This window comes from Colobus angolensis, unplaced genomic scaffold, assembly GCF_000951035.1.
Source record: "Colobus angolensis palliatus isolate OR3802 unplaced genomic scaffold, Cang.pa_1.0 Scaffold616, whole genome shotgun sequence".
Classification (NCBI taxonomy): Eukaryota; Metazoa; Chordata; class Mammalia; order Primates; family Cercopithecidae; genus Colobus; species Colobus angolensis.
The window spans coordinates 505,390-519,745 of NW_012119777.1; the positions used below are offsets into that span (position 1 = coordinate 505,390).

General features: G+C 35.2%; 2 protein-coding genes across 2 annotated transcripts in view; one reads left to right on the forward strand and one right to left on the reverse strand.

The window, feature by feature from the left end:
• MMP26 (matrix metallopeptidase 26) overlaps window positions 1-14,356 on the reverse strand; it is a 253,853-nt gene that overhangs the window by 24,744 nt on the left and 214,753 nt on the right. The window lies entirely within an intron of this gene.
• Window positions 12,242-13,183, forward strand: LOC105527321 (olfactory receptor 51A4). Its single transcript, XM_011963617.1, is given in 1 exon segment — window positions 12,242-13,183. A coding segment is annotated over 1 exon segment (942 nt).

A 14,356-nucleotide genomic window follows, 5' to 3' on the forward strand; every position in this document is an offset into this window, starting at 1 on the left:
GTTGTAAAATATCTCAAAGGCAATGAAAGAACAAATTCCTCATCTATTTGGAATTAGATAACCCAGAAGGTTGTGCTCTAAACAATGCATACTTTTCCATCAAAACACAACTTTTTTCCTGTAGTCTCTAGTTATTATTTAAAAAATCATCTCAAAGAAAGATTAATCTTGAGCACAAAACAATACTTTCATTAACCTTGGCCCCCTTATCTATGTAAGGAAAGGAAAAATGCTAATTTTACCTTCTTATAAATTTTAATAAGGAATCTAAAATTGGACACTTAATAACTACTTTTATATCCTGCACCTAGTCTAGAAATCCTAGTTCAAGAACTCTTTTCATCAAATTACTCCTTTAGGTATCTATAATTTAGTGTAATATTTTCTTTTCTCAAAGTCCACAAAATACCCCAAGGATCTTGACCTACTAGGATGTGATCTTTCTTAGCACTTCTAAGGGCTAGACCACACAGGCCAGATAAGAGGCCAGTTTACTTGGGAGAGCTCTGTCAGCATTGGATCCATAAAGTCAACTATAGTTCCTTAAAAGAAGCTGGTCATACCTGATTAAACATTCTCCAGGATGTGATACTCCAGGTAAGTCCTTTGTTGGATAATCAACTTTAATTTTCAATTCAGCGGTATATTTGCAGTATGTGGACAGGTTTGTTATGCAGATACATGTGTACCACGGTGGCTTGCTACACAGATCATTCCATCACCTAAGTATTAAGCCCAACATCCATTAGCTATTCTTCGTAATTCTTTCCCTCTCACCCCACCACTCTCCAACAAGTCCCAGTAGGTGTTGTTCCCCTGCATGTGTCCATGTGTTCTCATAATTCAGCCTCCACTTATAAGTGAGAACATAAAGTATTTGGTTTTCTGTTCCTGTGATAATTTGCTAACGATGATGGTCTCTAGCTCCATCCTTGTCCCTGAAAAGGACATGATCTCATTCATTTTATAGCTGCATAGTACTCCATGGTGTATATGTACCACAGTTTCTTTATCCAGTCTATCGTTGTTGGGCATTCAGGTAGATTCCATGTTTTTACTATTATGAATGAACATATGTGTGCATGTATATTTGTAATAGAATAATTTATATTCCTTTAGGTATATACCGAGTAACAGGATTGCTGGGTCAAATGATATTTTTTTCTCTAGGTCTTTGAGGAATCACCACACTGTCTTCCATAATACTGGTACAAGAACAGACACATAAACCAATGGAATGGAATAGAGAGTCCAGAAATAAGACCGTACACCTACCACCATCTGATCTTCAACAAATCTGACAAAAATAAGCATTGGGGAAAGGATTCCTTATTTAATAAATGGTGCTGGGAAAACTGGTTAGCCATATGCAGAAAATTGAAACTGGAAGTCCCCCTTAGATCATATATAAAAATTAACTCAAGATGGATTAAAGACTTACCTGTAAAACTCAAAACTATAAAAATCTTAGAAGGAATCCTAGGCAATACCATTAAGGGCATAGGCATGGGCAAAGATTTCATGACAAAGACACCAAAAGCAATTGCAACAAAACCAAAAATTGACAAATGGGATCTAATTAAACTAAAGAGCTTTTGCACAGCAAAAGAAACTACCAACAGAGTAAACAGAGAGATAATAACATAATGGGAGAAATTTTTTGCAATCTATCCATCTGGCAAAAATCTAATATCCAACATCTATAGGAACTTAAACTTACAAGAAAAAACACAACCCCATTAAAAAGTGGGCAAAGGACATGAATAGATACTTTTCAAAAGAAGACATACATGCAGCCAACAAACATGAAAAAAAAGTCAACCTCACTGTTCATTAGAGAAATGCAAATCAAAACCACAATGAGATGCCATCTCACACCAGTCAGAATTGCTATAATTAAAATATTAAAAACCAACAGATGCTGGTGAGGTTGTGGAGAAAAAGGAATGCTTTTACACTATTGGTGAGAGTGTAAATTAGTTCAACTATTGTGGAAGACAATGTAATCAATTTTTCAAATTGTATCATACTTCAAAAGAAGGCAGGTTCTTACTGAACCTCTGTAAATAACACATCATGAAAAGCAAGGACACGCAATGAGAACTTCTGAACTCTGAGAATTTAATGAAAATTGACTACACTTTCAAACTATTTAATTTCAATTTTTGACAAACAGAATTTACTAGATTATTATGGATTTCTGGTAGCTTAGAAGAGAGAAGCCTATTATATATAAAGACAATAGAGCATAACACGTATATATTGTTCCTTATCAGTTGATTTAGCCCTGTAAAATTAATTCTTGTGCTGCTGAATTGTGGGTTAGTGGTCTAGTGGAGCTATCCTTCTCTTGACTAAAAAGAGTCCTGGAAATCATAACTCAGGCCAGAGAATGGTCTATAAGTAACTTAAGATGCTATTTTAAAAATTTTGAAGTACCTAATAGAGTCCTTTTTCATGGGCCCTGAAAAACATAAAACTCTGGTCTGTTACTAATTACAGAACTTCCAGAAATACATCAGAGTAAAAAAAAAAATTACCCACAGTTTTAAGATAATTAAGCTAACTTTAGAAAGTCCATCTTTAAAAGGCCATGAATAATTTATTACTAATATATTTTAAATGTACAATTTTTGATTATAGTTGCTAATGAAAATAATAAAATTGACAAAAAATTAGTTGCTTCTGTGATGTGTAAAACAAGATTATAAAAATATTACAAAAAAAGAAGTTTTAAACAAAATACCTCTAAGAATCATCATAAAAAACTTTGTTCAAGGACAGCGAATGCTATATCTGATATTTAAAAGGGAATAAGCATATTTTTACAGTGAAAACAATTTTTACAGTGAAACAAACATTTTTACAGTGAAAACAATATATCATGAGAAATAATATAAATAATATGTCAACAAAATATCAATAAAATACATGGCATATTAAGTAAAGAGAAACAATGAATTTGGAATAAGGCTTAGGCATTGGTAATTTTCTAAAACTCTATCCCTCCAGTTGAAAACTATTGGCATTGAAGATGCTAGATTCAAATTAAATTTTTAAAGCCTTCTCAATTTATAAAGTGAAAAACCTATAATTTCAAGAAAGTTAAATCAGGTGGAAGAAGTAGACACATAAAGGCCTAGTTATCCTACACTGTGAAACTGCTCTAAGATTTTTTATATGGTGTGCTGAAATCACGGAAGAGATAATCATAATTCTTTCAGAGAGAGCCAAGGAAGCTTAAAAGGTATTGTTCACAAATTGTTAACTATTGCTATTTAAGGGGCACTGTATGACTCTCCTCGGTTCCAGGGTCAGTTGAGAGCTCACCTGCCAGAACTCTTTTTTGTTTTCATTATACTTTAAGTTCTGGTATATGTATGCAAAAAGTGCAGGTTTGTTACATAGGTATACACGCGCCGCGGTGGTTTGCTGCACCCATCAACCCGTCATCTACATTATATATTTCTCCTAATGCTGTCCCTCCCCTGGTCCACCACTCTCTGACAGGCCCTGGTGTGTAATGTTCCCCTCCCTGTGTCCATGTGTTCTCATTGTTCAACCCCCATTTATGAGTGAGAACATGTGGTGATTGGTTTTCTGTTCCTGTGTTAGTTTACTGAGAATGATGGTTTCCAGCTTCATCCATGTTCCTGCAAAGGACATGAACTCATCCTATTTTATGGCTGCATAGTATTCCATGGCATATACGTGCCACATTTTCTTTATCCAGTCTATCATTGATGGGCATTTGAGTTGGTTCCAAGTCTTTGCTATTGTGAATACAGCTGCAATAAACATACATGTGCTTGTGTCTTTATAGTAGAATGATTTATAATCCTTTGGATATATATCCAGTAATGGGATTGCTGGGTCAAATGGTATTTCTGGTTCTAGATCTTTGAGGAATCGCCACACCATCTTCCACAATGATTGAATTGATTATACCCCCACCAACAGTGTAAAAGCATTCCAATTTTTACACATCCTCTCCAGCATCTGTGATTTCCTGACTTTTTTATGATTGCCATTCTAACTGGCATGAGATGGTATCTCATTGTAGTTTTGATTTGAGTTTCTCTAATGACCAGTGATGATGAGCTTTTTTTCATATGTTCTCTGTTCACATAAATGTCTTCTTTGGAGAAGTGTCTGTTCATATCCTTTGCCAGCTTTTTGATTTTTTTTTTTCTTATACATTTGTTTAAGTTCTTTGTAGGTTCTGAGTATTAGCCCTTTGTCAGACGGATAGATTGCAAAAATTTTCTCCCATTTTGTAGGTTGCCTGTTCACTCTGATGATAGTTTGTTTTGCTGTGCAGAAGCTCTTTAATTAGATCCCATTTGTCAATTTTTGGCTTTTTGTTGCCATTGCTTTTGGTGTTTTAGTCATGAATTCTTTTCCCCTGCCTATGTCCTGAATTGTATTGCCTAGGTTTTCTTCTAGGGATTTTATGATTTTAGGTCTTATGTTTAAGTCTTTAATCCATCTTGAGTTAATTTTTGTATAAGGTGTAAAAAAGGGGTCCAGTTTCAGTTTTCTGCATATGACTAGCCAGTTTTCCACATATGGCTAGCCAGTTTCCCCAACACCATTTAATAAATAGAGAATCCTTTCCCCATTGCTTGTTTTTGTCAGGTTTGTCAAAGATCAGATGGTTGTAGATGTGTAGCATTACTTCTGGGGTCTCTGTTCTGTTCCATTGGTCTATATATCTGTTTTGGCACCAGTACCATACTGTTTTGGTTACTGTAGCTTTGTAGTATAGTTTGAACTCAGGTAGTGTGGTGCCTCCAGCTTTGTTCTTTTTGCTTAGGATTGTCTTGGCTATATGAGCTCTTTTTTGCCTCCATATGAAATTTAAAGTAGTTTTTTGCTAACTGTGAAGAAAGTCAATGGTAGCTTGATGGGGATAGCATAGCATTGAATCTATAAATTACTTTGAGCAATATGGCATTTCAATGATATCGATTCTTCCTATCCACAAGCATGGAGTGTTTTTCCATTTGTGTGTGTCCCTTCTTATTTCCTTGACCAGTGGTTTGTAGCTCTCCTTCAAGAGGTCCTTCACATCCCTTGTAAGTTGTATTCTTATGTATTTTGTTCTCTTTGTAGCAATTGTGAATGGGATTTCACTCATGATTTGGCTCTCTGTTTCTATATTATTGGTGGGTAGGAATTTAAGTACATTCTTCTGAGTTGGAATCCCCAGAGTTTTCTTGGCTAATGGGAAAGCATCTGTTAGGCAGGATGAGACTCTGCAGATGAGGATAAATTACTAAATTTACACAGCAGCAAAACTCTGGTAACTGTGTTCTGTCTCTATTTCCCCTGTACTTTGACATGTGGGCTGAAATATTTATCAACTTTCTGGTAAGCTTACTAATGTCACAGTTGCTACTTGCCTTTGCACCAGCTCAACCCAGCAATTCACATGCTTTTTGTATGACTCTGTTCTCCAACTGATTAAAATGGATGCCAGTACTCCAATTCGTCAAAAAGTCCAACAATGTATGTAAATCCAGGGTAGAAGTCCAGAGTTCTGCCGACTTATGGAAATCAGCCAAGTGCTAAACCAAAATCACTATTTCAACATAGAAAAAAATTAAAATCCTGTACCTGGATCTAGTTTTTAGGTAACATGTTCCTGAATTATAGAATTACTGCCTTACATGTTGAAATAAGTTGTTTGGAGGTAGAGATATGTGAAACACTGAGTTTGTGGTGGGCATCTGTGAGAAAGCAACAGTGACCACTAGGAGTTTCTGTCTCTATCATCTGTCCTAACCCAGCATGCTTCTAATCAGGTTTAAATATTAGCTTTATATTTATTTTTCTATTGATAAATAAGAAAGCAACCTTATGACTCTCATAAAAATCTATAATTTCTTAAGTTCTAAGTAATGTTGTGAGAGCGGGTTTTAAATACATTTCATTTAATCATTTGATTTAAATACAGAGGTCTCCAAATTGAGACTATGACTTTTAATTCATTCAGTGTATTTTAGTCTAAGTAAAATGATATCTGCTTATATGTGATTCTGAGACTTTAGAGGGAAGAGACAAAACAGCAATGTTATCAAGGAGCACACTACACACTGCGTTGCTGCTGTTTCCACTACTGAGTTAGAACTTGACCAAGGATTTGAGGATTAATTTGTGCTTACCTGCAGATAGGATAGGAACGAATATACAAAAGAGACAACAAAAAACAAAAAACACAGCGCTCCAAGCAGCAGAAAAAAAAAACAGGTGTTGCTCCAGTTTTATAATTTTGAAAATATCAATTCTGTTCTATGTATTTTTATATTAAAGGAAAATGATTTATAGTAGTATTTACAGACAGGTATCCTTGAAACAAATTACTGTTTTTCATTGATTACTGCACACTTCATTTCAGATCAATTTGGGTCAGATCTCAAAAGATGCAATTCCAAATACCATAATTCAGAATGCTGAAATCCCAAAAGTTAAAAATTCTTAATGTTCATATCCCTCAAATCTAAAACCTCAAAAATTACAGTCTCCCAAAAATTAAAATACCAAGTGTTGAAATTATGAAAGCCAAATTCTGAGGAATAGATTAGCACATTTTCGCCTGTCTGCAGGATGGTTGCATCATGTTAGATGAAACTATTACTTTGTTATTGTCTTTATTTGGAAATTGAGTATAGTTTAAGGAGATGTTTATGGTTACTAAGTTGACAAGGGATGAACTTGTGAACTTAATTTTAGGTGTCGACTTGACTTGGATTAAGGAATAGCTAGAAACCTGGTAAAATATTATTTTGGATGTGTCTGTGAGGGTATTTCCAGAGGAGATTGGCGTGTGCGTGTAAGAGGACTGGGTGGGAAATATCTACCTTCAATGTTGCTGGGCACCATCCAATCATCCAGGGGCCTAGAGGGAACAAATACAGAAGCCAAATTAGTCTTTTACTGAAAGCTAGGACAGACTTTTCTACTGCTCCCTTGGACATCAGAAATTTAACTCCATGAAAATGCATTATCACAAAATTGACTTTGTGTGTAAACATATGCGTATATGTAGAAACACTGAAACTTCCTCGGAAAATGAAGAAATATCCTTTAGATACATCTGCAGTTGTGAAGACAAAATTTCTTGAATTCTCAGCTCTTTACGTGACTACATATGTCGTGATACTCATCACAGTATTTGACTGATCTCATCAAAAGACTTAAGTTGCTCAAATCGGTATTTCAGAGGATCGATTTATAAAGCTGAGTGCATATAATTACTGACTATAGTTTTATGCATTTATACATTTCCCTTATTGACTTATCTTTTTATGTATACTGTTCATTGGCTCAGTAACTATTATACCCCTGTGATTGTTGTCAGTATATACCTGAGCATTTATGCTTGCAAAAATATGTATGTTATTATTATATATTTTATTGTGTAAAGTGGCTTATGAAAGGTTCTGCTATGCTTTTTACATTTCTCAAATAAATCTCCTTTTTAAACTGTAAATAAATATATTTAAATTTTTTTTTCAGAATTGTATTTTCTGGATTTTCACTCTTTGGGATTGTAATTTTTGGAGTTTTAGACTTTGGAGATTTTGATATTTTGAGATTTCAGCAATCAGGGTTGTTTCTTTCTGAATTATGATCAGATCCCATTTCAGATCATCCTCTGAAGCCATAGTATGGAAAAAGGAAGTTTTATGGTATATATGTTTAGCAGAGAATAGACCCATGTAGTAGCAACTTAAGAAAACTTAAGTGGGTGGAGAGTGGGAATGATATTACAGAGGCTGAATGTTTGTAGCCTGACTGGGCAGAGAGCAGGGCTTTGCATGTCAGTAAAGATATTTGACAGTCAAGGAGGAGTGGGGCATTATGACCTTTTTTAAGGCAGAATAATCAAACGAACATTACAAAAAAAAAAAAAATCAGACACATAGCACATAGGCATTTTTGAGCTCCTTTGATACTAATAAATATAGTATCAAAACTAGTAAGTACTATCCAAAAACATGAATGTAGTCACCATTCAATCAATTGCTTTTAGGATTTTTATTTTCTTCCTATATACTAATTGCACCTAGAATTTTCTGTTAAACACTATTTTTAACCCATTATGCCATGTCCATTTGCTTCAAAATTTTGTTTTGCTGAGAATATATTTATTACTAAATTACTAATAGCCAACTTGGAGACAGAAGTTAAACTCAGCAAGGCATTTTCCTGGGAGCTGAAATGAAATTCAGTAAAAAAAGTTCAAAAGTTCAAAAGAAGTGGTCACAAGAGTAACAGCTCAAAAACACAGCAGGCATATGTTGCGATTTATGAATTGTGAGTCTAAAGGTGCGAAAAAAGATACAGGAGAAAAATGAATACACATACACACTCACACAGGCAAAAATATGTTCAAGAAAAAGAGGAATGGAGAAAAGTATTGTGAGAGTATAAGCATATTTAGAAAACACAGTCAACAATAAACCAGTTAGGACTGATTATACACAAAATAAACCTCTAAGAGTCTTGCAACATATGTGAGGGCAATAGAGGACAGGAAAAGAAAATAAAACAACACAATAAATGATTGAACTAGATACCACTTAAAGAGATAATATGAATTCCCTGCACACTTTATTTCACATCATCTTCTGAAGCAATGGTATGGAAGCAAGATGCTTTCTGGTGTGTTCAGGGGAAAATAGACTCATGCAACAGAGGACTTAAGTACGGGGAGTGATGACATTCTAGAAGCTAAAGTGTATATAGTCTAGCAGAAGAGAGGGCAGGGATTGTCTTTCAGTCAAGAGAGTTGATGTGGAAGATTTTTCTGACTTTTCTTAAGAGAAGACAGAATGGTCAAACTCGTATTTGAGGAAGACACATCTTACACCCAGCACAAAGGCATTTTGTAACAGCTGTGGACATAATGGCCTCCTTCGATATGCATGGTAAGTACCTTCCAAATTTCAATTTATTAGAAATGCAGTGAAATCTTGTAAGATTTTTATCTTCTCTTTTTGTTAATTGGATCTAGAAATTCCTCTGTACTCTCTGCTAGCTATCCTATTATTTCTGTTCATCTCCCGCAAAACTTTATTTTGTTGCAGGTATGTTTATTACTAACCCTCTGATAAGCAACTTAGAGACAGAAATCAAACTAAGCAAGGGATTCAGCCTAAGCAAATGTAATTTAATTGAAGGAAAACAATTCAAAAGCTCAAGAGGAGTAACTACAGGAATAGCATTTCAGAAACAGCAGGCACATATTGTCTTTATGGATGGTAAGTTAGAGAAAAGAGAAAAGACACAGGAGAAAGAAAATTACAAATTAACAAACTAGATAGATACAGATAGATGATAGATGGATACCAATGATAGATGATAGAGAAGACAGATGATAGATAGATAGATAGATAGATAGATAGATAGATAGATAGATAGATAGATAGATAGATAGATAGACATGAAAAGAGAGAAACAGAGTATGGCATTAAAAGATTTTAAGAATATTAGGAAAGAATCAACAATAGAAAAATCTGAACTTGTTTTATGGAAAATAAATCAATAAGACTCTTGCATCATATGAGATTGTAACCAGCAAAAGGGTGCAGCTACTCACTGCTTCTATAAAGAAGCAAAAGTAAAAAGAGTTAGATATGATAGAAAAAGAGTGAGCTTTACTGTTCGTGCAAGCAGGAGGTAAAAATGGCAGGAATTGTTTCCAAAAATGGTCACTTTTCCAAATTCTGGAGAGGGCAGAAGGGCTAAGAAGAGGGGGTTGGAATGCACAAGAGGAAGCAGGGATAGGAGGTACCAGGTGCTGTGACTTGCTCCAACGTCTTATCTTGAATTATTGTTCCATCTAGTGAAGGAGCTGGCGCCATCATGGGTCCAACCAGATTACAAATTAATTGCTGTCAATCTCACAGTTAAACTCTTGTCAGGAGTGAATTCTGGCCTTGGAGTCATTTTCTGCTGGGAAGACAAATCGGGAGGTGCCTGGTTATGTCAGAATTAAGCCTCTGAAGCTTCTAAGGAAATATATGCTGGGAGGCTGAAGCAAGTGGATCACCTGAGGTCAGGAGTTCGAGACCTGCCTGGCCAACATGGCAAAACCGCATCTCTACTAAAAATACAAAAACATTAGCTGGGTGTGGTGGCTCACACCTGTAGTCCCAGTTACTTGGGAGGTTGAGGCAGGAGAATTGCTTGAACCTAGGAGATGGAGGTTGCAGTGAGGCGAGATTCACTGCACTCCAACCTGGGTGACAGAGTGAGACTCTAGCTCAAAAAAAAAAAAAAAAAAAAATATATATATATATATATAATAAATAAGCATAGTGTAAGTTTAACAAGCATCCAGAAAAACAAATGTACATAAGGTGTGGGAGGATAAGTTGGAGTTTTATAGCTTATTCTTAGGCTGTATTTCAAGATAAGAAAAATATCTGCAGTTTTTCTCAACGGGGTAAAGGAGGAAAGGAATAAAAAATAAGTTTTAAAACAAGTTTGAAGCTATGCTTCCTAATTACAAGAGGACAAAGAAAGAGGAAAAAACAATAATGCATTATGATGAGCAATTGACCTGGATGCCCTTTGTAGAATAATGCCAACTTCCTGCAAGTTGGTGTGAAAGCAAAAGATACGGATTAACTTTACTTTTATTTGCAATATATTCTTTAACTCTTTGGAATGTTTATGTTTTTACAATGATGTAAACACGTTTTCTTTAAAAAAAAAATGCTTTTATGCCAGCGTAAAACAGCAGGCAGGCATTGTTTATATTTAAATGTGTGTATCTTAATTTAAAAACTCCCTTTTACTCCTCACTAGCTACATTCAGTCCATAACTCCTTAAATATTGCTTGACCATCCTGATAGTGTGGTATATACTTAATTATCAGTAACATAACAGACTTGAGTTGCTATCTTGCCTTTACCCTACAACACTTCTGTGATCGTGAACAGGCGACTTGATCTTGAGAAAAATTTTCTTCATCAGTAAAATGAAGATAATGATATAACTTGATAATATTATTCAAAAACTTTCAAGATTCCAAATCGTCATCTAGTAATGGAACTCAGTAAGTAAAACTATTTAATTTTCTAAGAAATATTGGTCATTATTGTGTACAAAATGTAAGACAAAGAATCTCAGATACTTGACTTGGAAATTCTTAAAGGCTTATTACCAAAATAGGTCCCTTAAATGGGGCAGATTTGGGAAGGCAGAAAAACTGGTCTAAGTTGGACAAGTTGGTTTTAGGGATATTTACTTAGCGATGTCTAATGGGTCTGGGGAGAGGGATTCAGGATTCAGGAATAAAATCTAGGATGACACACTGTGTCCTAGGGCGTTTGTCCTGCAACACTTCCTTGAATGCAGAATCAACTCATAGCATCTCTGCTTAGTCTTGACCTTGTGCAGAGGAGTAATACACAAGCCAACTATCCATCAGAAATATCCAATCTTTTGCAGAGAATGTGCCATGTCTCTCTAATACTTGACAATTAAGGACCTCTCTCCAAACAAATCACCCCTTATTACAGGTGTTACTAGATGTTGTTTTAGTTTCCTTGGTAACAACTATCTCTGTAGATTTACTGTATCTGCAAATGTTTATTACAATTTTCAGAAAAGATCCACCCTGTCTGCAATCCCCAGAGAACTCTGTGATCCCAGAGCCACTGGTTAGGTAAAAAGAAATAAGAGGAGTCTTTTGTGACAGATAAATTCAGCAATACCTTGGGTTTGTACATCAGGATTCTTTAGTTTTTATCAAAATTGCCCACCAAAATATCCACTCTCTGGCAAGTGCCCAGATATTCTCATTTATTTGGCTTTCACTTGTCTTCTTTTTTTGGCAACTGATCACATAGAACTGAAGATCACAACATACTTCTGAAAGAAAGAATTAGTATGGCATTCCAGTTAATTCACTAGGATTTACTAATATTTTACAGGAAAAATAAAATCAGATGCATAACTAAATGCTAAGTTTAAATCTGAATTCTCTATACAAATAACACGTCCAGAAATAATTTTCTCAGTGCATTGCATAGACAGACTCTAGTATAAAGTATTTTCCATCTCTCTTCATTATGATCTCGACATAAATGCTATGTTCTCTCAAAAGAAAGCTGAGAGAAGCCACAAATTTAACACTGCTCTTTTTCTACTAAATTTTCAGATATTCCTATTTTACCAACACAAACATCTGTATGTTTCATTGCAGAGCCTTGTGAACAAATCATGTCCGTTATCAACACATCATATGTTGACATCACCACCTTCTTCTTGGTTGGGTTGCCAGGGCTAGAACACGCACACATCTGGATCTCCATTCCTATCTGCAGCATGTATCTTATTGCTGTTCTAGGAAATTGCACCATCCTTTTTATCATCAAGACAGAGCCCTCCTTGCATGAGCCCATGTACTATTTTCTTTCCATGTTGGCTATGTCTGACTTGGGTTTGTCTTTATCAACTCTGCCCACTATGTTAAGCATCTTCCTGTTCAATGCTCCTGAAATTTCATCCAATGCCTGCTTTGCCCAGGAATTCTTCATTCATGGATTCTCAGTACTGGAGTCCTCAGTCCTCCTGATCATGTCATTTGATAGATACCTAGCCATCCACAACCCTCTGAGATACACCTCAATCCTGACGACTGTCAGAGTTGCCCAAATAGGAATAGTATTCTCCTTCAAGAGCATGCTCCTGGTTCTTCCTTTCCCTTTCACTTTAAGAAGCTTGAGATATTGTAAGAAAAACCAATTATCCCACTCCTACTGTCTCCACCAGGATGTCATGAAGTTGGCCTGCTCTGACAACTGAATTGATGTCATCTACAGCTTTTTTGGAGCACTCTGCTTTATGGTAGATTTTATTTTCATTGCCGTGTCTTACATCCTGATCCTCAAGACTGTACTGGGAATTGCATCCAAAAAGGAGCACCTTAAGGCTCTCAATACTTGTGTTTCACACATCTGTGCAGTGATCATCTTCTACCTGCCCATCATCAACCTGGCCGTTGTCCACCACTTTGCCCAGCATGTCTCTCCCATCATTAATGTTCTTATGGCAAATGTTCTCTTACTTGTACCTCCACTGATGAACCCAATTGTTTATTGTATAAAAACTAAACAGATTAGAGTGAGAGTTGTAGCAAAATTGTGTCAGCGGAAGATTTAACAGGCATATGTGACAGAAAACCTGGAAATGTCTGGTAAGATATTTAAGGTCAATTTGAGAAACCTAATATTTGACGCAAAGAATTATCGACACATATTTTTGTTGTTATCATTGACTTATTTTATTCACTCTGGACACTTTGAATGAGACTAGAACTATAAACAGGAAGTACATTACCTGAGGTCTCCATTTCAGTTAACCAGAATAAAAATAAATGTCTTATGACAGTGTCTCTGATACAAGCAACAAATTACAACCAAGACAGAAAAGTGACAATTTTTATAGTTCTGACAGAAGTTGGATTTCTCATTATCTACATTCAATCTCTTATACCAAGTTCTTTTAATGCTAGACCTAAATTAACTCTGTCACTTTATCCATTTTAATCATCTTAGTACATCACCATTTTTTTTTAATTTAATCATTTATATATGATATGGGGGTACATATGCTGGATTTTTACATGGATATATGGGACCTAGGTAGTGAGCATATTACCCAGTAGATAGTTTCTCAGTCCAATCCTACCTCCTTAACTTTCCCCCACCAGTAGTCTGTAGTCACCAGCATTTCTTTAGTAAAATATTGCTAAGTTCCCTGCCTTATAATTTATTCACAATGAAATGCAAGAGTAATCAATAGGGAAATTGAATGTGTAAATGTCTTTTTTAAATTTGAACTCTTACTTCATTAGATACACAGTTAAATCAATAAGGAACATATTCTAAGACCCTACATGGGCTGGACTCTTTCTACTTACTCAACATCATCAGATACTCATTAATCTCCAGCCATATCGACTTACTGAACATTTTTTGAATTTATGGAGCTCTTTGTTTTCTGTGAGTTTTCACATCAGATCTCTTTTGTTAAAATGCTCTTGACTCCAATTTTGTATAATGCATTTCTATTTTTCTTTAAATTTTGGCTTAATTTCCTCATAGATTACCTAGCCCTAGTTTGTATTATGACCTTCTCTTTTATCTCTTTCATTGCTGGTTTATTCTTTATTCTTTATTATACTTAATATTTGCAATTATAGACACAGTTTATGCTTATTTCATTTCTTTCTACTTATTGAATAAAGTGTACTCTAAGTGATTGAAGAGACCTATTTATTTTCTGTATTTTTTCCTACCTAATGTTTAGGATACTTCTGATGCAGAGTAGATT